Source organism: Dromiciops gliroides, chromosome 6 (genome assembly GCF_019393635.1).
Source record: "Dromiciops gliroides isolate mDroGli1 chromosome 6, mDroGli1.pri, whole genome shotgun sequence".
In the NCBI taxonomy this organism is placed as follows: Eukaryota; Metazoa; Chordata; class Mammalia; order Microbiotheria; family Microbiotheriidae; genus Dromiciops; species Dromiciops gliroides.
In genome coordinates this window covers 263,198,662-263,222,598 of record NC_057866.1, presented here as the reverse complement: position 1 = coordinate 263,222,598, position 23,937 = coordinate 263,198,662, and the positions used below count along the sequence as shown (strand labels likewise).

The window sequence follows — 23,937 nt, the reverse complement described above, 5'->3', positions numbered from 1 at the left end:
AACCTTCCCCAAAGTGCCATCGCTTGTAATAAAGCAAGAAAAAAGCACTTGAGAAAAACAACCAAAACAACTCAACAATTTGTGTAATGTTTCACACAGTTTGTCCCTCACTGCTAAAAATAGGAGAAGTACATTTTTTTCCTCTTGCCTAGGGTCAAAGTTGGTCATTATAATGACAATTAAAAAAATTTATTCTTTGCATTCTATTGTTGGACTCATCACGGATATAGATTTTTTTTGTGGGGGTTGGGGCAATGAGGGTTAAGTGACTTGCCCAGGGCCGCACAGCTAGTAAGTGTCAAGTGTCTGAGCTGAACTTGAACTCAGGTCCTCCTGAATCCTGCTTTATCCACTGCACCACCTAGCTGCCCCGGATATAGATTCTTGATTCTTCTTTCACCACTCTCCATCAGTTCATAAAAGTTTCCTCATGCTTCTTTGTAATTGTTTATGTTGCAGTAATACCCTTTTGCATTCATGTTTGTTTAGCCATTCCCCAGTTAATATGTATCTTCTTTTTTGTTTCCACTCCTATGCTACGGCAAAATGTGATTTCTATCAGTATTTCAGTCTATATTTGATTGACCATTTAACATCTCCCATAGGGAACTTACCACCCATAAGAAGAGGCCTGGTTTCTACTTGTCATGTAATTGTTCAGTCCCAAAGACTTTTTTGGGGGTTTTACTTTCCATTGAGCTTTTTTTTTTCAATTCTTTTTAATTAACAGAGTTCAGATTTGGGAGTCAAACAAAAAAGCGAATTGAACAGTCGTTTGGAGGAGAAGACCAATCAGATGGCTGCTACCATTAAACAACTGGAACAGAGGTAAAAGTGATTTTTCTTTAACAAAATATCCTGGCATCGCTGGTCAGGTTAATGGAGGTTGTGTACTTAAAATAAAGGCCTGGCTCAGCCATTGTTTTCCCAGAAAGTTAGACAAAGTAACACGAGATCCTTTTAAATGTGAGAATTCTGATTGGTTGATAAGTCATGTATTTGTCAAATAATTAAACCAAAGGAAGCAAGTTAAGATAACAAGCCTAAAGTTTATTGGTGCTTTTTCCAAGATATTTTCGTAAAAAGATTCTTAAGAAACATGTATCTGTGGGTGTTCTGTACAATATGGTTAATAGCAAGATTAATCAGTGTGATGAATTTCACTTAGTTATACTTGTTTCAAGGGACCAAAGCTTATAACAGTGATGAAAATGAATCTTTTTCCATGGAGTTTGCAAATATACCTGTTTATTTTTATCCATATAGGGGGCTTCCCATGAGGAAACTCCCTTTCCTAATGTCAATGAGCAGTTCTTCTGCAGCTTAGTTTAAATGATTCACCTCAAGAACCTCACTTTTTTTTTTTTTTTGGTGGGGCAATGGGGGTTAAGTGACTTGCCCAGGGTCACACAGCTAGTATGTATCAAGTGTCTGAGGCCGGATTTGAACTCAGGTACTCCTGAATCCAAGGCCGGTGCTTTATCCACTGCGCCACCTAGCTGCCCCCCAGTGAACCTCACTTTATCTGACTCTTTGGCCCATGAGCTAAATCCGCATCTCTATAATACTGAGATATGTTGGCATTGTTAAGCAATGATACTGCGAAAAAGCTGACCATTAAATATTCTTTACATTTCTTTTAATAAAACGTTCACCACCTTGAACCCTAGAGCAGTGGTCTCCAAATAGTTCTGATAAAAATAAGTTTTTTTAAATTTTGTGGATACCTCCTCAATTATATGTTTGCTTATTTGTAAATATACAATTACATATGTACCATTATACAAATATATACTTTATAAACATACAAAAAAGAAACTTTAAAAGAATAAGATAAAGCTGAATTAAACATGAATGATAGAAAAAGCCTTATTTGTTCTCACTAAAAATATTGATGTCAGGGGCAGCTAGGTGGCGCAGTGGATAGAGCACCAGCCCTGGAGTCAGGAGTACCTGAGTTCAAATCCGGCCTCAGACACTTAACACTTACTAGCTGTGTGACCCTGGGCAAGTCACTTAACCCCAATTGCCTCACTAAAAAAAACCAAAAAAACAAAACTATTGATGTCCATATAATTTAGCTAGAGCAATGTGGTTAAATATGTTGAATAGAAAATCTTAGTTTAACACTATGATATGTAGCAGTTTGATAGTTTGGTTCTAGTTCAACTTATGGTTTTAATGACTGTCATAAAAAATTTTTTTTACTTAAAAAAAAAGTAATGGCTGTCATGCCTAGAAAAAAAAAAGACACACCTCGAAAACATACATAGATTCAAATGGAAGAACTATGTCTTAAGCTGATGCTGATTTTTATGATATAATCTACCAATCATATACAAGCTTTAGTTGAAATTTAGCTAGTTAATTTCTGTCACCCCCTCCTGTCAATCATTTACTTTCACAAGCTAATTGGAAGATATGACATTTATTTTTGATTTTTAACAAATGATTTCAAAATCCATTCTTTCGGGGGGGGGGAGGCTTGCAAACTGGTTAGAGAATTCAGTTTCTTTCATCTTTAAGTATGCATCTATGAAGTTTTTTTTTATAGGTGACACATTTTAACCACAGAGCTTAGTTTTTAAGCATTTTTCTAATCACAATCATTATAGCTTCATTCTATCAATCACTAATATCTCAAGGCACAATATTCCCTTAGAGTGAATATTATTATTGTTAATAATAATGGATATAAATCTGTAATTCAAATAATCTTTATAATTTTGATATTTTTGGCTGACTTCTTGCCTAATCATTATTGTTCTCATAATATGTCTGATACCAAAAATCCTATAGGGTTTTTATGGGGTCAGGAACCTTTTAGTTCCTGACTCCTTACCACCTGATACGAAATTCATCACTAAATTGTAATAATTCCATCAATTAATAATTAGTTTAGGGCCTTATTAATTTAACAAACTGGAGAAACTTCTTTCCCCATAAACAGTTGTATATCTCTCTATATAAAAACCCGTTTCTCAGAATTAAATAAATATTAACACTGTCTATATAATTTATTACATAGGTAATCACCACAAAGGCATAAATATTTACAATGTTTTGGCTGTGAGAATAATCACAGCTAGTGTGACTTCTAACCATTACTTTAACTGCTGGAAATAGTTTCTCTTCCTTTTTGAAACACAGTTCTACCATTCATTTCACTCAAGATTCTAAATAAACAAAATTCTTTAATAATCCTTTTCATCATGTGAGAAAGACAAAGGTAAATATAGTTTTATGAGGAAAGAAAATACTTCCGTCTTCTTTTTTCTGTAGTCTTCAGCTGCTCTCCAGCTGTGACAGGAAGTTACCTCAATTTCTCTCAAGTTATCACTCTCAGCAGTTTTTTTTTTCAGACTAACCATTCAGACTGCCATTTTATTCTTAAAGAGAAGTAACAATATCTGTAGTCTTTAGGAGTGAATCAACTCTCACATTGTAAAATGTCTTATTGTATGCCACAGTACACCGTAGTCAAATAAATGAACCACTACCAATCCCTTTTGCATGTGGAAATCTCACTCTTGCTACCTGCTGCCTTTTATACTATGCATGAAACACGACATAAAAACTAAGTAGAGAAAGGGGCAACTAGGTAGTGCAGTGGATAGAGCACCGGCCCTGGAGTCAGGAGGACCTGAGTTCAAATTCGGCCTCAGACACTTAACACTTACTAGCTGTATGACCCTGGGCAAGTCACTTAACCCCAATTGCCTCACTTTAAAAAAAACAAAACAAAACTAAGTAGGGTCACTAGTGTCATCAATATAGTAAATGTTTGTAAAGTATTTGCTTTGGGTTTTTTGGGGGTTTTGGTCCTTTTAAATTTAAAAAAAAAAATAGAAATTCTAACATTTTCTTTTCCATGCTCTGGTGGGTTGCCTTGCTTATCCCCACTTGGGGAGATTACCGATATAGGTAGCATTGGTAATTGATTGAATAGTTCCAAATTGGTAGAGAAGTCTGATGCACGTAATGTAAGTGGCATGAAGGTTAAGAAAGCCCTTTGGAATTGAATGCAGACTGCCGACATGCTTCTGGATGTGATTTTTAACCAGATTGGTTTTTTAGTGTCTTATAGCCATGGATTATTGCATGCAATCAGTTTTGGTCTGGTATGTAGCAAATAAAGCTGAATAACAAGAAAGTTTCCATCTCCTAACGCTAAGCTGACTTGCTCTTTTCTCTTCTTTTCCTTTTTTTTGTCCGTTTTCATATTCCCTTTTCTCTTCCATTTTCATTATGATTTCTTCCTAATCCAGCGAAAAGGATTTGGTGAAACAGGCAAAAACCTTAAATTGTGCAGCCAGTAAGCTGATTCCAAAGCATTATTAGGGATTTTGCAGCTGGTCACCTCACAACTCTCACGACACAACTTAGTTGCAAAAGAGGGAAATTGGAGAATTTGTTATAAGTTTCAACTTGGAGCTCCTGTGTAAAAATGTCATCCAAACTTGACTTGGGATTTGTTGAATTTTTAAAAATCTTTTGGGTTGGGTTTTCTTTCTCTCTCTCTTTTTTTTTTTCCAGAACTAGAAAATTTGGTATAAGTTCCCTGATTACTTATCAATAAACTTTGTTAAACGACATCCGAGTTGGCCAGTAAATAAACACACCATTAAAAAAAAACAACAATAAAATAAGGCATAAGGAATTGGAGGCTGTACGTATACTGTTGATGCATATATCACTGGCATCACAGCCTCTGAAGGTATCAGACCCTAGGTGCAGTGTTCATGTCAGGGTGCAGGAGACTCATCTTCTCGGTTCTCTCATCACATCGTTTGTCGTGAAATAAGAGAAGGAGAATTTGGAGCCTTGAGTGTTCCTGGGACTAGTTGTGTGTGTGTGCGTATGTGTGTGCGTGTCCTAAATCCTCACGCTTTCGCTTTTTGTTCATCACGTTTAATCGAGTAAGACTAAGATATCTCACCACGGTCCTGTCCTCCATAACTAAGACTGCTCGCGACTCTTTTGCCTTAGTGACTTAAAAAAACCCGAAAGCATCCATAACATTCCTTTACAATGTATAGAGACAAGCTATAACAGCTTAGGTGTCTTAGAGTAACATGAACCACGGAAATTTCAATAAGGCCCTTCTTACCTTTGCATACCTTCTACCTCTCTCCCCTCTAGAAGTTACAGCAGTTTTTCCTTTCTTCAGGAATCCCACAGAGGGGCTATTGTACTTAGAACCCTCCCCTTCTAGGAAAGGGACAGGCTGCACACTCTCTCTGTGATTTCTCCTGTGGTCAGGAGGACCCTTGTAGCCTCACGGAGGGCCATTAAGCCTCCAGTCCTTGTCTCAGAGTAGCCGGCAGATCATAGGGGGAAATGACATCGCTGCCTTTCAGTCAAATATTTCTAACTTTTTGGCTTTCTTGAGTTTGTCACCTAATCGACATAGGAATTTACTGGGGCTCCTGGCAAGCTAACAAAAGATCATTTACGTCTTAGGCAAACATTTCAGATGTTAACACAGGAAGGAGTTAAAGGAATTGCAGAGTTTTAACACAATTGCATTTTTTAAAATTTATTAACTTGGGAATAGGGGTAGAGGCTGGAGAATGCTCCCCATCCCTAGTAGGTTTCCAGAAGGAACATTAACAGGTCTCTAATTTCTAATGTTAAAAAGAGACCACAGACCAAGGCTCTTTCTTGGATTTAGCTTGTAAATAATCCTATAAATAAATTGCTTTAAGAAATGTGGTTTGAGTTGGGGGGCAGGCTTTGCATAAGCATTTTATTCCTTCAAAAAGCATTGGTGACATTTTTTCCTTAGCTTGGTTTTGCTGAATGCAAAGTGAGAGATTTACACTGCTAGAATACAAAAGAGGTCCTCACTGGGAGCACTCCACCTCCCTTTGGGGATTGGGAGAAGGCTTTTTTATGCCCTAATGTTTTGGCCCATACCTTTTCACAGGTTATCCCATGGGCATATAAACTTGTGGTCAAGCGTATTGACAGGGAAGGACCCTCTAGGGGAGAGAGCCTTTGGTCTTGAATTTGTTTCATTTCATCCCTGTAATTTTACTTACAGTGACACTCATTTCCTCAGTTGTCCTCATCAGCCTTTTGTGGTGGTGAATTTAAATTAGCCTCAGTTTGAGATATATAGTGTATTTGGGGGGGTGGAGGCAAGGAGGGAGAAGTCTGTCGTTTGTGATGTTATCACTTGAACCTTCCTAGGTCAGGGGCATTCTGCTCAGTTGGTCTTCGTGGGGGCGCTCTGCCGTCTCTCCTGAGTCAGGGCCCTATGGGTACAAAGTCGTAGCCGAGGGAGGGCCCAGAGAGGCCAGGCTTGTGTGTACTCTCCAAGGGTGAAAAGAGGGTTTTCCTCCTCAGTGGAAAAAGGACAGATCTTTTCTTTATATCTTGATCTCAGAGCCCAGTAGGTGTTTTTGACATAGAAAGGCCAGTGACGTTCAGCCAGGTTGTGATGATTGGGGTGTGGGGGTGGGGAGTGTCTAAGGAGGGCCGCCCGATGTTGCGAGTTCTACGTACGTATGCTTGTAAAGCTCAAATGTAACATAGAACCTTATTAGAAGATAAATGAAAACTGCAGATTTGACTTGACTGTGTATTTGAGGTTTGCTTTGGATTTTTAAAAGTGATGTTTTCTTGTTGATCATCTAATGGCTGTAAAATGTAGTAATAGAATAAAAAAATCCTTGGAAAATCAGTTCCTCTTCTGCCTGGTTCACCTACATCTTGCTTTCTTCAGAATGCTTTTTCGTCTTTCCCATTGTTTTATTTTCTTTTTTGCCCATAACTTATGCTTTATTCCCTTCTGTGTCTCTGTCTCTCTGTCTTTCCCTTCTCTCTCTCCTCTCTCCATTCTTTCCTATCTCCTCTTCTCTAGCTCCTCCTTCCCTCCTTCTCTCCCTCCCCCTCTCCCTTCTTCTCTTCCCCCTTTCTCCTTTATCTCCCCCCCATCCTCTCTTCTCTCTCATCTCTCTCTCCATTCTTTCTATCTCCTCTTCTCTTCCCCCTTTCTCTCTCTGGGTTGTTTTTTATTTTGTGGTCTATGCTTGGTCTTCCTCCCCACCATGGCTTTTGTTTTTTATCTAAGTTCATGTGGCTCACACCCAGATTGCGCCAGGCTGAGCGAGGCCGCCAGTCTGCCGAGGAGGACAACCGCCTTTTCAAGCAGGACTTTGGGGACAAGATCAACAGTTTGCAGCTGGAAGTGGAGGCGCTCCTCAGGCAGCGGTGAAGAGAGGGCTCTGGAGCCATGGGGTTGGAAGGGTGGTCCTTGGGAACTCAATGGCAAGGCAGGGTGGGGGGGGGGGGGCGGGGAGGTGGAAGAGTGATGGAGGGTCTTTCTCCAAGTTCAGGAGACTTCAGCATTCTTTGTTCATCCAGCCTCTAGCCAGCAACACTGGACATCAAAGACAGATAAGAAAAGATAAGCTGAGTCATTTACATTCCTAGAACCAGAAGTGTGTCAGAGACAGATTTGGGAATACAATGGGAGTCTCAGTTTTGGCTCTGGCCAGTGTTGTGAACTATATAATTAACTTGGGATAATTGGCGTATGGTGGTCTTGGGGATCGATTCCTTTAAGAAAAAGTTCTCTTAATGATATGAAATGAAGCTATGGGAACAATATTTTCTTATCATAGGTCACTGAAAAGGCCTACATGCTATTGTAGAAGGGATTTTAACCTTTTTTCCCCCCACTTGGCATTGGGGTGAAGCCTCACTGGTGGAGCTTGGTGAGGCTTCTAGACCTCTTCTCAGAATATTGTTCATATTGCAAAAAAATTAAATACACAGGATAACAAAGGAAACCAATCATAGTGAAATGCATTGAACAAAATAATTCGAAAGCTTATAGACGCCAAATTAACACTAGAAGGACGGGAATATAAGAATCTCAAAGGGCAGCTAAGTGGCACAGTGGGTAAAGCACCAGCCCTGGATTCAGGAGGACCTGAGTTCAAATCCAGCCTCAGACTCTTAACACATACTAGCTGTGTGACCCTGGGCAAGTCACTTAACCCTCATTGCTGCACAAAAACCAAAACAAAACAAAAAAAGAATCTCAAAGGACTGAGTTGTACCCATTAACACAACACATTTTTTTTTAATTCATAAGAATTCGAAGAAAAAGGATTTTTATTACAAAGTGAAACTATGACATTTTTGTATCGGATGACGTGCCTGTTCTCTCTAGTATTTTTATAGCCTTGAGTTATAAGCTCTTTTATCGAGCATTTTAGGAACCGTAACATCAGCATCCTCTCCATTTTCTACCCCTTGATAATGTTCCCTGGTAGCCCTGAAGCCCTTAGAGATCCCAGAGTGCCTTTTGGATCATTAAAGAAAGACTAAATTATGTTCATAATTGTCTTATTGCTTCCTGTTATTTAGCAATTTTGTATAGCAATTTCTCACAGATCCACTGTCATGTGTCTCCCATCACTTTTTACTCCCTAGAATCTATGATTAGACAAAACCAGCTAATGGCAAGTCTTTTGTACTGATTGTAATTTGAGAGAAAGAGTCAGTACACTTTTTTTTGAAACCAAGAATTTTTTTTAAGTCTAAATCCTAGCACACACTTGAATTGATTGGTTTATTCCCTATACCCTGAAAACATCATTTCTAAATGATAAATTTCTCACTTTAAGGGGAAATGTGTTCATTTTAAAACTATGTGAATGTTGGGAGGGAAGTCTCTTTTTCATTGTAGAAAAGTTAGGTGCAGCTAGGTGGCACGGTGGATAGAGCTCTGGCCCTGGATTCAGGAGGACCTGAGTTCAAATCCAGCCTCAGACGCTTAACACTTACCAGCTGTGTGACCCTAGGCAAGTCACTTAACCCCAATTGCCTCACCAAAAAAAGAAAAAGAAAGAAAAGATAGAGGGAAAAGTTTTGGGGTTCCTTTTTTTGGTTAGGTGAACAAGATATTTAATCTTTAGGGGTTTGGGGGGGGGTTGATGGGTTCATCTTCTTTCTACAGAAACCCAGTCTTCTCCTCCTAATCTTTCTCTCCTTTTCTGCCAGGAGCCAGCTTGAGCTAGAGCTGAAACGGGAAAGAGAAAGAAGACTACAAGATAGTCAGCATGCTCCAGAGAAAACCCCACCGAAGGCAGAGCCCAAAATGGTAATACCTGTAGCGACAGCCTCATCTTTTAGCTTTTTAACCATGTCAGTTTAGCCTTTAAGAAGCTCTCAGTGGGGCTGGGGGGAGTCCAGGCAGAGGAGGGGGTGTCTTGCAGTGTACCTAGTCAGAGTCACCAACTTTTCTCTTACGGCCTTGAGCTTGAAGAGAGCACAGATAAGTTATTCATCTCTTCGGCCCACCCTTCAGAATCTTTCCATGGAGGATTATTCCATTGCTGTCTGGGTCCTCTTCATCTCTGCAGCATGAAGCTGGTGATGCTCTGTGTGAACGTGCTCCTCTGGGGCATTTAGAGACCTGTGTCTTCATTATTATAGTGTTTTATTTTCTTTCCCAGAGGTGTTTCCCATTTTAAAAACATGATAAGTTAGGAAGAAGTGTCCATTACTATGCCAGAGAGATCTAAGAAATATATTGTACTAAATCCTTGTCAAGAAATCAAAAAAGAAAGAAAATCAGTGAGTCATTTTCCCAAGTCAAGCTGGCATAAGAAAACAGGGGTCTGCCTGCACAGGGGGTGGGAATTGACCAGGAGTGTGTCACAAAGAGTATTCCGGGGGGGCAGCTAGGTGGCACAGTGGATGGAGCACCGGCCCTGGAGTCAGGAGTACCTGGGTTCAAATCCGGCCTCAGACACTTAACACTTACTAGCTGTGTGACCCTGGGCAAGTCACTTAACCCCAATTGCCTCACTCAAAAAAAAAGAAAGAAAAAGAAAAAGAAAAGAGTATTCCGAAGAATGGAGAGAAGCAAGCCATGGAGGGGTCCCAGGTGCAGCATTCTGGGTCAGTGACCCAGGGAGGGCTCTCATTTCAGAATGAGGAATAGTTGGGCGCCTTAGGCTGTATACTGAGTAAGGAACAGGTTTGGAAGAAAGCAGCCACTGTGTGGTTTGGACTCCAGACCTCAGAGGTTTCAGTTCCAGCTTCTTGCTGCAGGACGAGGGCAGGAATTTTGCATTAAAGGGGAGCTGATGGTTCTGTTACTGATCCAACAGAGCTTTCCAGATGGCAGACAGTGGCCAGGTCCAACAGCAGTCTGCTGGAACGCCAAACTCAGGAAACCCACGGGTCTCTGCTCAGTCCCAAACCCAGGTCAGGAACCGGTAGAGCTTGGATCAGGGGGACAGAAATCAGACTTTGCCCTGGATCAGATCACATAGGGACCATTGAGAGCTTGCAGGTCCCCAGCCTCAGCTCTCCTGAGACTGGAATAACAATACTCCATACCCCAAGAAAGCAGCAGGAAGACAAACTTGGACACTCCCTCCAGAAGTGAATAGAGCCTGGCTTTAACATGAAATCCAAAGTCAGGAAGAATGAGCAGGAAAAAAAAAAAAAGAGTCCCACCATAAAAAGCTATTACAGGGGGCAGCTAGGTGATACGGTGGATAAAGCACCAGCCCTGGATTCAGGAGGACCTGAGTTCAAATCCAGCTTCAGACACTTGACACTTGCTGGCTATGTGACCCTGGGCAAGTCACTTAACTCTCATTGCCCCGCAAAAAAACAAAACAAACAAACAAACAAAAAAGCTTTTACAGTGACTGGAACTCTGAAGATACAAACTCAGAAAAGAGTGACTCCAAAACATTCACATGTAAAGCCTTGGAGGAAAACACAGCTTGGGCACAAATTCAATTCGAATTCTTGGAAGAGATGAAGCAAGATTTTTGAAAAGAACTTAGGGGGCAGCTAGGTGGCGCAGTGGATGGAGCACCGGCCCTGGATTCAGGAGGACCTGAGTTCAAATCCAACCTCAGACCCTTGACACTTACTAGCTGTGTGACCCTGTGCAAGTCACTTAACCCCCATTGCCTCACCCAAAAACCAAAAAAAAAAAAAAAGAATATTCTGGTCAAAATCCAGAGCTTCCAGGTCAAAGAAGAAATATTGCAAGCAGCTGGAGGAGCCACTGTCAGGATCACACAGTTTATCAGCCACCACTATAGAAGATTGGAGGGCTTAGGGTTCAGTATTCCAGAAGGCAGAAGATACAACCTTACAACCAGTGGTAACTTACCTAGCAAAACTGAGTATTATCTCACACAGGAAAAAAAATAGACCTTTCATGTAATAGAGGAAATCAAAGAATTCCTGATAACAAGACCAGAGTTTGTATAGAAGCTTTGAAATGTAAGCGCAGTAGTCAGGACAAAGGAAAATGGTAAGAACTAATGAACAATCAATCAATCAAGTGACTGACAAAGATGAACTTGTTTGCATTCCAATATGTAGGAATGATACATTTAACCCTTCAAAATCCTATCATCATCAAGGGTCATGGAAGGTATTTAGACAGAGGGCTTGGGAGTGATTCTGTTATACATTTATGATCTTAACAGAAAGGGAAGAGTGAGCGAGAGGAATAATACATGAGGGTGAAAGAGAGGAAAGTTAAGAAAAATTCTCAGGATGTGCCAGTAAGAAGGCCACCCAAACACAGAGGTGGGAGGAATGGATGAGATTTGAATCTTGGTGTCATCCAAACCAGAGGGAAGGGTAAACACACACACACACACACACACACACACACACACACACACACACACACACACACTCTCTTGGGTGTACAGAAATACATTTCACTCAATGGAGTAACAAGAGGAAAAAGGAGAAGGGAAAAAGGTTATTAAAAGGGAGAATAGATTAAGAGAAGGATTATTCCCAAGCAAAACAAACTCTAAGGATGCACAAAAACAATTATAGCAGCTTTTTTTATGGTGACAAAGAATTGGAAATCAGGGCTGTGCCCATCAGTTATAGGGAATGGCTGAACAAGTTGTGGTATATGAAGGTGATGGAATATTATTGTACTGGAAAAAAAGATGAAGGGGGTGGATGAACTGATGCAAAGTGAAGTGAACAGAACCAGCAGTATATTGTATACAGTAACAGCAATTTTGTAATTATGATCAACTGTGAGACTTCAGAACTCAGAATAGCATAATGACTAACCATGATTCCAGAGGACTTGTGACTAAGTATGCTACCCACCTCCTGATAGAGAAGGGAAGGATTGTGAGGTGACCAGTGTAGAAATATATTTTGCTTAAGAATCTGTAACAAGATAAAAGGCGCTAAGGGGGCAGCTAGGTGGCACAGTGGATAAAGCACCGGCCCTGGGTTCAGGAGGACCTGAGTTCAAATCCAGTCTCAGACACTTGACACTTACTAGATGTGTGACCCTGGGCAAGTCACTTAACCCTCATGGCCCCACCAAAAAAAAAAAAAAAGAAAGAAAGAAAAGACAATACATTAAAAATAATTTTAAAGGGGCAGCTAGGTGGTGCAGTGGATAGAGCACCGGCCCTGGATTTGGGAGGACCCGAGTTCAAATCCGGCCTCAGACCCTTGACACTTACTAGCTGTGTGACCCTGGGCAAGTCACTTAACCCCAATTGCCTCACCCAAAAAAAAAATTTATACTTGACCATAGATCCATATTTGGACATCCTTGTATCCAAAGGCAGGCAAAGGTATAGGTAACCCTGGGCACAGCCTTACCTGTGGTAGCCATTCTTTTGCAAAAAAGCCAATTGGAACTTTTTATTATTGATCCTTCATATTTATCAAAGGGGGAAAACCCCAGTCATGTAAGTGTAAGAATCTGAAAGGGAGGCAGAGCCATGGAAAGCAATAGTAACATTATTCTTACCTGATCAAAGGAGGCCTACCTCCAGGTGCTGCTGCCTCTTCTTCCCTCCCAACCAGCCTTGCTTTGTCAATTACCTTGCATTCATACTCACAGGTGAATGTTTGCTCCCTCAATACAGAAGAGGCTCCATTAGGGTGGATGCTTCATGTTTGTCTGTCTCCCTAGCACCACTAGTTATATAGTCCTTGGCACATGGTAAGGACTTCACAAATATTGTTTAATCACCCGATGATTATTGAGATTTATTTAGTACTCTAAGGTTTCCAGAGCCCCTTGTGTACATTAACTCATTTGAACCTCATGATAACCCTATGGGGTAGGGGCTGCACATTCTTATCCCCTTTTTGCTATTCCTTATTTTGTCTCCAGTGCTTAGTCTAGTGCCTTGTATACAGTAAGCGCTCGATAAATGTTTTTTCCCTTCCATTTTATAAATGAGGAAACTAAGTGCTCAGAGACTTAAAAATGCAATGCCCATGGTCACATCGCTACTGAGTATCAGAGATGGGCTTTAATCCCAAGTATCTCTTGTCTTTGCGCAGCCTCTTTGCATTTCCCCACATTGCTTTGCCTGCTGAGTATGTAGTGGGGTTCACTTGGGAAGAAGGCCAGCCATATAAGACCCCTGCCCTTTTATTCCAGTTTTTGGCACCAGGGAGGTGGTTGCATCCCCAAGCCTTTCCTCTGAAATAGGAGGTAGGCACTGTGTTACCTTTAAAAGTGTTTTTAGTGGGGCAGCTAGGTGGCACAGTGGATAAAGCCTCCCTCTCTGGATTCAGGAGGGCCTGAGTTCAAATCCGGCCTCAGACACTTGACACTTACTAGCTGTGTGACCCTGGGCAAGCCACTTAACCCTCATTGTCCCACCCAAAAATAAATAAATGGATGAAAGCATTTTTGTTATTTTTAAAATGTATATATATATGTATATATATTAATTTTATTGTTTGTTTTATTTTTATTATTGTATTTTATTAAAAGTGGGTTTTATTATTTTAATTTATTTGAATCTAAAGGGACCAACAAAGAACCTGCTCTCAGTCGATACAAAATATGATAGAATAATTTGTCAGAATATTGCCACAGCTGAGCACAAGGTATAGATGGGCCCCTGCTCTGGAGAGCTCATTCTTGGAGGTTGGATTTCTGCCCTAAGCTAGTTTGATTCATACTCAGGCTAAGGGCACATGGGGAAAATAAGAAAGGTCTTCAGCAGCACTGGGTACTGTCCTGATTAATTGGTAAATTGGGCTATTTTCTTTTGGCAGGACGGGAAGCATAAAATCCAAGAGGAAAATGATCAACTAAAAAAGCCCTTGGAAGAAGGCCACACAATTCTCCCTACCAAGTATTGACTAAATTACAAAACTCTACTTTAATGGGGGTTGGGGGTGGGAGAGTCTGTTCATAGTTCTTCTTGGAATAAACCAGGAACTGACCTTTGTGTTCATGTTTATAGGCCAGAAAATCATTTTGGAGATGCGGGGAATAAATAATAATCTTACAAGAATGGCTTGAGCTGGTCCCCGGGACATCCCCCTTCTGCCCCTGGGCCTCAGGGCTCATACCAAACACCCCTTGACTGCTCTAGGAGGCAAGAAGGCAACTTATTTGTCGCCTCACTTTGCTTCTGGGCTTATTTTTATGTCTGTCCCCAAAGAGCTCAACAAGGACCTTCAGTAGGTGTCGGGTTGAAACTGAGCAGGAGCATTTGGGGCTTCTCAGGGCCTGCCATTGTTGCCCACTAGATAGGTGAAGTGACTTGTCAGACACCATGTGCCCCCTTCCCTCCTTTCTCTTCAGCTCTCTAGAATGGCTCTGTTCTCTTGGCTTTCCGTCTTCTTCGACACCAAAAGGCATATGGGTTCTGTATTGGGGGGTGAGGATGGAGAGGGCAGGGCCAGCTTCTCATGACTGTCCTGTACTTAGAAACTGTGGTTGTGCTTTCTGCGAGCCCATGGGCCAGTCAGGAATATAAAAAGAAGGCAAAAGGACAAAGTTACAGAATAGATGATGCTTATTCTTGCCCAGGGTTTGTGTTTTTCCCCTCTCTCTTGTCCTTTCTTTAGTCTATAGAATAGTCTTGTCATCTGGAGTGAAAACAGCCCTGTGGGAAGAGGATCGCCCAGAGGCGCCAGGCTGTACCCAGAGTCCAGGCTGATTCTGGGGGTCCTTAGAACTAGCCCTAAGTGAGCCTCCTCAGAATCTTAATCTCACACTGCCTTTGGAAGCCTTTAGATGTCCAGCTCTGAAGAATTGAAAAGGAATTTGGAAGGGCCTTTATTCTGTCCCCCAAGGGGACCCAAAGTATATGCCAAGCCCAAAATAAGGATATCCACGTTGGGGTCCAATCTGATTGAGAACTTCAGTAATAATCATGATAAAAACAGCCAGCATTTATAAAAGGTCTACTATGTGTCAGGCACTCTACTAGCTCACATCAACTCTGGGGGGCAGGTGCTATTATCCCCATGTTTTACAGTTGGGGAGACTGAGGCAAGCAGGTGAAGTGACTTGCCCTGGGTCCCACAACCTGTAAGTATTTAAGGCACTGACTCCAGCCCCAGTTCTCTAGCTGCCCCAGCAAACCTAGATCCCGCTCATCCTCATTTCATTCTCACTCAGAATCACTGATGAGCGGGGTCTTAGATCTTTTGCTGATGAAATGCTTTCCTTTCTTTTGAGGTCAGATAACAGAATTTTTGATGGAAACCTTGGGAAGGGTCTTGATGACCCCTTAGCATTCAGTGGGATGATAATTTTTTTTAAAGTAAAATTATTCTATTTATGCATCATTCATTATTTTGATAATGTATTTGTTAGAGCAATGGGGCAGCTAGGTGGCGCAGTGGATAGAGCACCAGCCCTGGAGTCAGGAGTACCTGAGTTCAAATCCAGCCTCAGACACTTGACACTTACTAGCTGTGTGATCCTGGGCAAGTTGCTTAACCCCAGTTGCCTCACTAAAAAAACAAACAAAAAAAATCTGAGCAGCTAGGTGGTATAGTAGATAAGGCACTAGCCCTGGATTCAGGAGGACCTGAGTTCAAATCCAGCCTCAGATACTTGACACTTACTAGCTGTGTGATCCTGGGCAAGTCACTTAACCCTCATTGCCCCGCAAAAATAAATAACTGTGGGGGGGCAGCTAGGTGGCGTAGTGGATAAAGCACCGGCCCTGGATTCAGGAGTACCTGAGTTCAAATCCGGCCTCAGACACTTGACACTTACTAGCTGTGTGACCCTGGGCAAGTCACTTAACCCCCATTGCCCCGCAAAAAAATAAATAAATAAATAAATAAATAAATAAATAAATAAATAAATAAATAACTGTGGCCAATATAAAATACTTGGGAGTCTACTTGCCAGGATAAACACAAGAACTATATGACCAGAACTGTAAAGATCTTTGGAAGGACGAAGGTTGGTCTACTGTTTCAGTGCATTTTTTTTTTTATCCATGAAGCAAAGAAAATAGCATTTAGTGGGATGAAAATTTTATTTTAAAGTACAATTATCCTATTTATGTATCCATTGACACTTGTTTTTCTTGTGTTAAAATATGTTTTCTAGGATGGAAAATAGAAAAGCAGGTGATAGGAAAATTGGCTGCTAGCTTTTTTAGATTAAATAAAATTTTCCTCCTCAGATTCCCTCTTTTCTCCAATTATTTCGATACCCTCCTCACTTTCCTCCCTTATCCACTGTGTTTCTTCTCATTATTTTCTATGTCTTTTGCTGCCAGGAGAAACAGTATCCAAGGCAGGTGACTTGTCCAAGGGCCTTGAATGGGAGGTAGGAGCCCGGGACTGGCCTCTCAGGGGAGAACAGGAGGCAGTCAATCTCAAATAAGCAAGTGAGGCGACCCAGATTCTAATCCTGCCTTTGCCATTAGTTGGCTCTTTGTCCTTAACTAGATCATGACTCCTCTCTGGGCCTCAGTTTCCTCATTTTTAAATAAGGGAGTTGGATCAAATAGTCTCCGAGATCGCTCTCAGCTTTAATGTTCCGTAGTTCAACAGAAAACCAGTCCTGCTGTTGGGAGAGAAGGATGGAATAGAAAGGGAACCAGCCATCGGCTCAGATAGAGGCCCACGTTCCACCCGTCGGTCTTAGCCACGGAGGGAGCCACCAACGCTGCTGCTCTGTGGGTGAAATTAGGACCGAGACGCCCAGTAGACACCAGCCTGAAGGGACCACAGTCTGTCCTTGATTTCTGAGCTCTTCTCATCTGCCCAGATGTGGGTGATGTTTTACTGACTCCCCCTTTGGGTTTCTTCCTTTCTAGACTGCAGCCTCCCTCTGACGATCAGCAGGTAACCCTTCTTTTCTTGACCATGGAGAGCCTTTCGCAACCCCTGCGGGCTGGACTAGATCCAGCTAGAAAGTGAGATGGTGTGGGAGGCGGACACGGGGCTTCAGCCCACCGTGGGCATAGTGTCGCTGCACCGAGTCAGGCTTACAGACTGCAGCCAAAAGCAAGATGCGTTCCTCTCACTTAACCAGTTACAGCTGGCCCATCAACCCTGCGGACGTCATGTGTTGGTGGCATCTCTGGCGCTCTTAGTATATTTACCATTTCTGTTTATATTATTTATTTATTAACAACATGGAGGGTAGCTAGGTGGCCCGGTGGATAGAGCACCGAGCCTTGAGTAATGAAGACCCCTCTTCATGAGTTCAAATCTGGCCTCACTAGACACTCAATAGCTGTGTAACCCTGGGCAGGTCACTAAACTCTACTTGCCTCAATTTCCTCATCTGTAAAATGAGCTGGAGAGGGGCAGCTAGGTGACGCAGTGGATAGAGCACCGACCCTGGATTCAGGAGGACCTGAGTTCAAATCTGGCCTCAGACATTTGACACTTACTAGCTGTGTGACTCTGGGCAAGTCATTTGACCCTCATTGCCCCCCCAAAAAGAGAGAGAGAGAGAGAGAGAGAGAGAGCTGGCATTTTATATGGTGGTGTATGTGTTATGGCACATTCCACATAGCTTTTCATTTGATCCTTACAACCACCCTTGTTGTAAATCTCACCTTGGCTAGTCTGAGTCTTAGTAGAGGGGCCAGTCAGAAAGCAGGAACAGCCGGTGGAAGGAGAGCAGGGAACGTTAGAGAATGACTAACCAGCTGTCCGTATTGGTGTCTTAGGATCAGCCGTCCCAGTTGGTAATGCCACAGAGGTGTCAGCTGTGCCATGAGGAGGGCAGCATGTCCAAGGTAATAACCTCTCAGGGAGGATTGGGCATCTTGCCCTGATGACTCACTCGCTTGCACTTCAGAGTTTGGGGAAGACATCTGGGATCAACCAGGGCCCCTAATGTGTGCTTCCCCAGAGTCTGCTTGGGATCTTCCAATGAAAAGAGAGACCTCATGTTTTCCTGACCAAACCCACTTTACTTTTGAACAGATCTAACGTTTAAGAGATTTTTCTTACTCTAAGCCAAAGTCTGTGCCTGGGTACCTTCTACCCCTTCTAATTTCTGCCAAGAAGAGCCAGTCTGATCTCCTCTTAAGATACCAGATGACAACTATAATGTCCATCCTGAGTCTTCTCTTCCCTCGTGTAAGCCTACTCCCCAATTCCTTTATCCAGTCTTCACACAGTGTGATCTCAAGGTGTTTCGCCCATCAGTCACCCACCTGGATACTCTTCCAACCACTGATGTCTTTTCTTTGGAGCCTAGAACTCAGCACATCCCTTCAGATGTCTCACCAGAGCACTTGGCTCCCCATGCCTCTATTCTCCGTGCAGATGAGATCACATTACTGGGGGGGAGGGGGCTCAAACATCATGGGCAACACTGACCTTGCAATCCATTAAAACTCCCAGATCTTTTTCATACAAACTGTTCCCCTAATACAAGGAGCGAGTGGTGGGTGGTTTTTTTGGGGGGGGGGGGCGGGGCAGGGACCAAGTGTTAAACTTAATATTTCTTTCTGTTGGATTTCATTACATTGGATTCAGGAAGGCATTCAAAATTAAATTTTATCTCATAATCAGTCCTTTGTTCTAGGCTTTGGGTCTTTTGGGAATCTGGCTTTGCTGTCCCTCCTAGCTCCAAATTTGGATAGTCTTTAAATTTGATAGCAATTCATTCTATGCCTTCCTCTAAGTCATTGCTAAAAGTGATCAGGCTAGGGGGCAGCTAGGTGGTGCAGTGGATAAAAGCACTGGCCCTGGATTCAGGAGGACCTGAGTTCAAATCCAGCCTCAGACACTTAATAGCTGTGTGACCCTGGGCAAGTCACTTAACCCTCATTGTCTCGCAAAAACAAACAAAAAAATAGTCTTCAGGCCAGCTACTGACCATAACCCAGTTTTTTTTTTAATTTTCTTTCTTAAAAGATATATATTTTTTTTAAGAGATGTAGATTGTTATGGAAAAAGCCAGGACATACAATTCTAAATCCTGGTTTGGACGTTGCCTGTTTTGCCACCAGTGGGTCACTTAACTCGTTGAAGGAGGTGTTGAGTTTCAGATCATGATAACTCAAACATTTCCTTCCTCACTAGTTGATGTATGCTCAGGAAGTGGAAGCTAATTTTAGCATTAGCTGAAGATAAACATAATTAGATCCCCCTAATCTAGAGAGGTATAAGTAGGTGTAAGACCAGATAAAAAAGTTAACTGCCTCTTTTCACTGTATTACTGCTTGTTGCTATTAGTGTAAATAATAATGGAAAATTGATACTAATTAGATGATAGGACCATCTGTGCTCAACTTTTATTATAAACATGCTAAACACCTCTAACCATCTAAATAAAACCTTTGGTGTTCTCTTGGTTTGGGGCCAGATCTCATTTCATCCATATAGGAACCATCAGTGGTCACCTGGTACTCCTAGTTATTTGGGAGCTAAGAGGTTAAGTGATTTGCATGTCCTGTTACTTGTCATCTCAAGGGGTGGGAAGGAGGGAGGGAATTTGAAATTCAAATTTTTTTTTTAGAAGAATGTTAAGGGGGCAGCTAGGTGGTGCAGTGAATAAAGCACCAGCCCTGGATTCAGGAGGACCTGAGTTCAAATCTGGCCTCGGACACTTGATACTTACTAGCTGTGTGACCCTGGGCAAGTCACTTAACCCTCATTGCCCCGCCCCCCAAAAAAGAAAAAGACTTTTTTTATATGTGATTTGGAAATATTTAATGAAATAAATACAGTTCTTTTAAGTGGTTAAATGATTTGCCCAGGGTCACACAACCATCCAGTATATGTCAGAGACAAGACTTGAAGCTGGGTCTCCCTGGCTCTGGTTTTCCATTCCTCCACACTGCCTCTGTAGATGGCATATTAAAGTTTATGAAGGACTCTTTCCCCAGCGGCCCCATCAGGTAAGCACATGCATCTGTCGTTGTCCCCGTTTTGCAGATGAGGAACTAAGGCAAGTTACTAGTGTAGTGGGATAGCCAGGACCTATCAGGTAATGTGCTTCCTGATAAAGGTCTTTTTTAGTTTTCTTGCAGGGCATTTGGGGTTAAGTGACTTGCCCAGGGTCACACAGCTAGTAAGTGTCAAATGTCTGAGGCTGGATTTTAACTGGGGTACTCATGACTCCAGGGCCGGTGCTTTATCCACTGTGCCACCGAGCTGGCCCTAATGTGCTTCCTACTACAGTAGTGTGCATCGGGGACCCTGGGAGTATTCCTCTGTCTCCTGATTTCTGGTTGTCTTAACTCCATCTTCTCTCTCTCCGTTTCAGAACGTGTGCAAGAATTGCGGCGGCACCTTCTGCGAGGCCTGCTCAGCCAGCGAGCTGCCGCTTCCTTCCAGCATCCACCCCGAGCGAGTTTGCAACCCTTGTCATGACCTCCTGTTGAAGCAGTACTCGGTCAGCCCATCTTAAGTCTGGGGACCAGGATGGGGACAGATGATTGCTTCTTCTGGGGCTGGTGTACACCTGGGCTAAGGGTCAGGGTATTGCACCACAGGCCAAACCTTAGAATCAGCCGGGACTTGGAGAGGAAGAGCCTTTGAAATCATGGAAGCCAGGCAGGGATGGTAGGTGTTAGGAGTGCCCCAGACGGCCTTCCCTCCTCGCAAAGTGATGACAAATAAAAGTTCGGTTCTCCTGTCTCCTCCAGAGGGCCCTCCCTCCAAGAGTATATTTATTGTACAAAATTACTTTAGATGATCGGATTAGCTTAGGGTGACTTCATGAAGGAATTGTTCAAACCACAAGAGAAACATGATTTAGCGTGTATGACAGCCGAGCTTCCTTTAGACCTGTTGAATTGGCAGGTCTAAGGAAGAGCAAATGATAAAGGTCACTTTTTCTACCACCAAATGCTGATGAGTTCATTTTCCCATTCTCTAATCATCTTTGTCAAACTGTGAACTTGACCTCAGGGATACTGGTTATATATTCTGAATGTACTTGGCACAAGGTGGTGATTTCTTTAATCTACTTTTAGCACCAAGAGGTTCCTGCTGTTGGCCTAAATTCTTTCTGCCAGAACAGCAAAAGTAAAGTGAGGATAAAGTTAGGAATATGGCTACATCTTATTCCCCAAATCCTTACCTCCCCTGGAGTCACCTGTCGGCCAACCTCTTAATTTCAAAAAGCCAGTCCCACATAAAAAGGATATTTGACTCCAGTGTCCTCAACAACACCTGTTGGGGTTGGAAATTATGGGGAGTCCTTACGGAGGTGGGGACTATAAGTGTGAAAGGTCACACTGTTGGCTTTCCTTTCCTAAGCTTTGTTATAGAGGACCGCTCACCAGGGCTAAGAGAGGGATCCATTCAGAAACAAAGGTAAAATGAAAAGGCATCAGTTGAAAAGTGTAGGGAGGGTAAGTACAAGGACTTTAGCTGGAATAGAGAACTAGCCTTGGTTCAACCCATATTTCATTTGTTCACAGCTGAGAGTGAATGGCTCTGAAATAACGGTGACTTCAAGCCGATCTGAGAGTCCCTTTCTCTGTGCTGGGCCAGTGTTTTAGAAACATAAAACATGTTGTAAGAGCACACAAGAGTTTGGCCTTAGTGGTCCCCTTTATTTGATGGCTCGATGAGACAGTAGTCCTGCAACCCTTGGTAGAAAGGAGGTAGAGCGTGGAATGTTTTCCATGTAGAAAATGTGTCGGACAATTGTGAGAGCTAGAGCATTTAGGTGATCTTGTGTCATCTGCAGTCTGAGAAGCAGAATGAACATTCTACTTGGAATTAGAACGCTTGAGAAATAACTTAGTCCGGGGATGCTTTAAAAAAAAAAAATCCAATTTTCTAGAAAGGATATGCGGTCTGAGAAGAGTAGTTATTTTTTTAAAGAGGGTTAAGAAAATTCCTTAGAAAACTAACAGTGCCGCTTGGTAAGGTTGGCATTTGAGATGACTGAGGGAAGAGAAGACTGGCCCAGGATTTTTTTCTCCCTTTGTGTTTATTACTACTCGATTTTCTGTCTAGGCTTCTTGGGAATGGGATCTGTCAGCCCTAAGAAGGAGGTAGTGAATTCCTCATTCAGGGCCTATATCTATTCAATGAGGTTTTGTTTTGATTTTTTTTTTTAAATAAAGCCCCTAATGGAATCTGGGTGATGGTTATTAGTACAATATTTTAAAGAAACAAACTGATTAGCATTACTAGCAATACTGCCTTTCTTTGGAAGAATTAAAATACAGAATGTGACACCTAGTTCAGCCTAGTGGAGATCCAGAATTGACTGAAGCCCCTGAACTTTGCAGCAAATTGCCCCAAGTTAGATTATCTCCAATAAAGGGTTGGCTTGCCATACGTAGGGGTGGTGGGGGTGGGGGACCTGCATCCCTCCACAGGTCTAATCTGGCTCCATTTTGTATTAGATGACCTGCTGCCAGTGCAGGGTCTGTAGTGCCCATTAAAAAGACCTTATGAAATGAATTGACAACTAAAGGAAAATTCTTGCTTTTATGTGCAGAAGCAGTTTATTCTGAGTTTCTAAACTCTGAAAATCTCTTCTGGATTAAATCTCTCCAACTGATTCTTGTAGAAAAAAATTTTATCTCCACAAGCAAACCCAAGGATTACTGATGTCCCTATCTGCCTCCCCGCCCCAATCCAGTATTTTGACAATTAGGTGTATCAGAGTTGCACTGACTAAATAAACTTTAAAAAAATTTTAATTCCTTTTTTTTAAACAAATTGCCCTTGTTCCCTTCATTCATTGATCTACCTGCTTGATCGAGGACCCCAAATCCAAAGATCTCAAATGCTCCTAATAAAAGTAGCCATTTATGGTCTTAGAGTAACAGAGTGTCTGAGTAGGCCCCTGGGGGGGGCTGGCCGTGAAGGTTGTTGAGGCTGTCATTGCTGCAAAAACTGGAGTGAAGCTTATTAGAAGAGGAATGAAGCTGGCCCTTCAATATTCCAGTGTGTGTGAATGAAAACTGCTCATTGCCTAATCCCCGGGAGGGGTTTTCTCCACTTCTGGTCTAGTAGACTCAGCAATACCGTTGTAAGTCAGCTAACTCACAGGCTCAGTCAGATCTCAGGGTTCCTTTTGGCAGCAAGGATTCATGTAGGTTCTGGGTGGGCTTCAAGGGTGTTCCCTAGACTTGCTTGAATTTGAAGGCTGTAGAAGAATTTTGTCCTTAAATAAATTTATTTGGCGATTATGTTTCCTGATTGGTGTTTGTTCCTTGGCTACATTCCTATCCCTTTTCTACTTGAAAGATCACCCTTAACCAGAAAGCTTTCAGAATCATTTTATAATTAACTATGGCAGTGTTCTGGACAGAGTTGTCTCTTTTCCTAAAGTCACAGGATAAAACGCTCCACTTACCTTCACTCACATATATAATCATTTTACCCTTGGGCAAATGGGATAAAAAGCTACTTTGTTTTTGTGAACAGATTAATATAAACCCAAAGCCCTTAAAGGTGACCTGTCCGGAAGGGACTGTCTTTGCTCCCCTAGACTTATACAATCCCATTATATCATGTTTGGTACCTCTTGTCTTGAAGACTCATCAGAGTGTTACAACTCCCAGCTTACTACACCTTCCACATAGCAGTTCATGAATTTGAATACATTATCCCACAGGAGGCCTTGCTCAATATCGAAGAAAAAAATATTGGGCATATTTCCCTCTTCTGAGTTAAGCGTTTTCCTTATTCCTCCTTTGATAAATAGATGTCAGCGGCACAGAATTGTCTTTACCC

The 23,937-nt window shown here is 42.1% G+C and overlaps 1 protein-coding gene across 16 annotated transcripts in view; it reads left to right on the top strand.

Moving 5' to 3' along the window:
• Positions 1–23,400, top strand: part of RUFY3 (RUN and FYVE domain containing 3) — a 140,827-nt gene extending 117,427 nt beyond the window's left edge. For 6 of the 16 annotated variants that reach the window (XM_043971160.1, XM_043971159.1, XM_043971164.1 and 3 more), the window contains 7 exons: positions 731–828; positions 7,099–7,218; positions 9,019–9,118; positions 14,062–14,141; positions 17,082–17,109; positions 17,946–18,014; positions 20,498–23,400. In XM_043971160.1, the coding sequence (XP_043827095.1) occupies positions 731–828; positions 7,099–7,218; positions 9,019–9,118; positions 14,062–14,141; positions 17,082–17,109; positions 17,946–18,014; positions 20,498–20,641 (639 nt within the window). In that variant the 3' untranslated portion in view covers positions 20,642–23,400. Of the gene's footprint in view, positions 1–730; positions 829–4,268; positions 6,689–7,078; positions 7,219–9,018; positions 9,119–14,061; positions 14,142–16,807; positions 17,014–17,081; positions 17,110–17,945; positions 18,015–20,497 lie in introns of those variants that run through there. The other 10 variants (XM_043971169.1, XM_043971170.1, XM_043971172.1 and 7 more) reach the window with 7 other exon arrangements.
• The last annotated feature ends 537 nt before the right edge of the window (positions 23,401–23,937 follow it).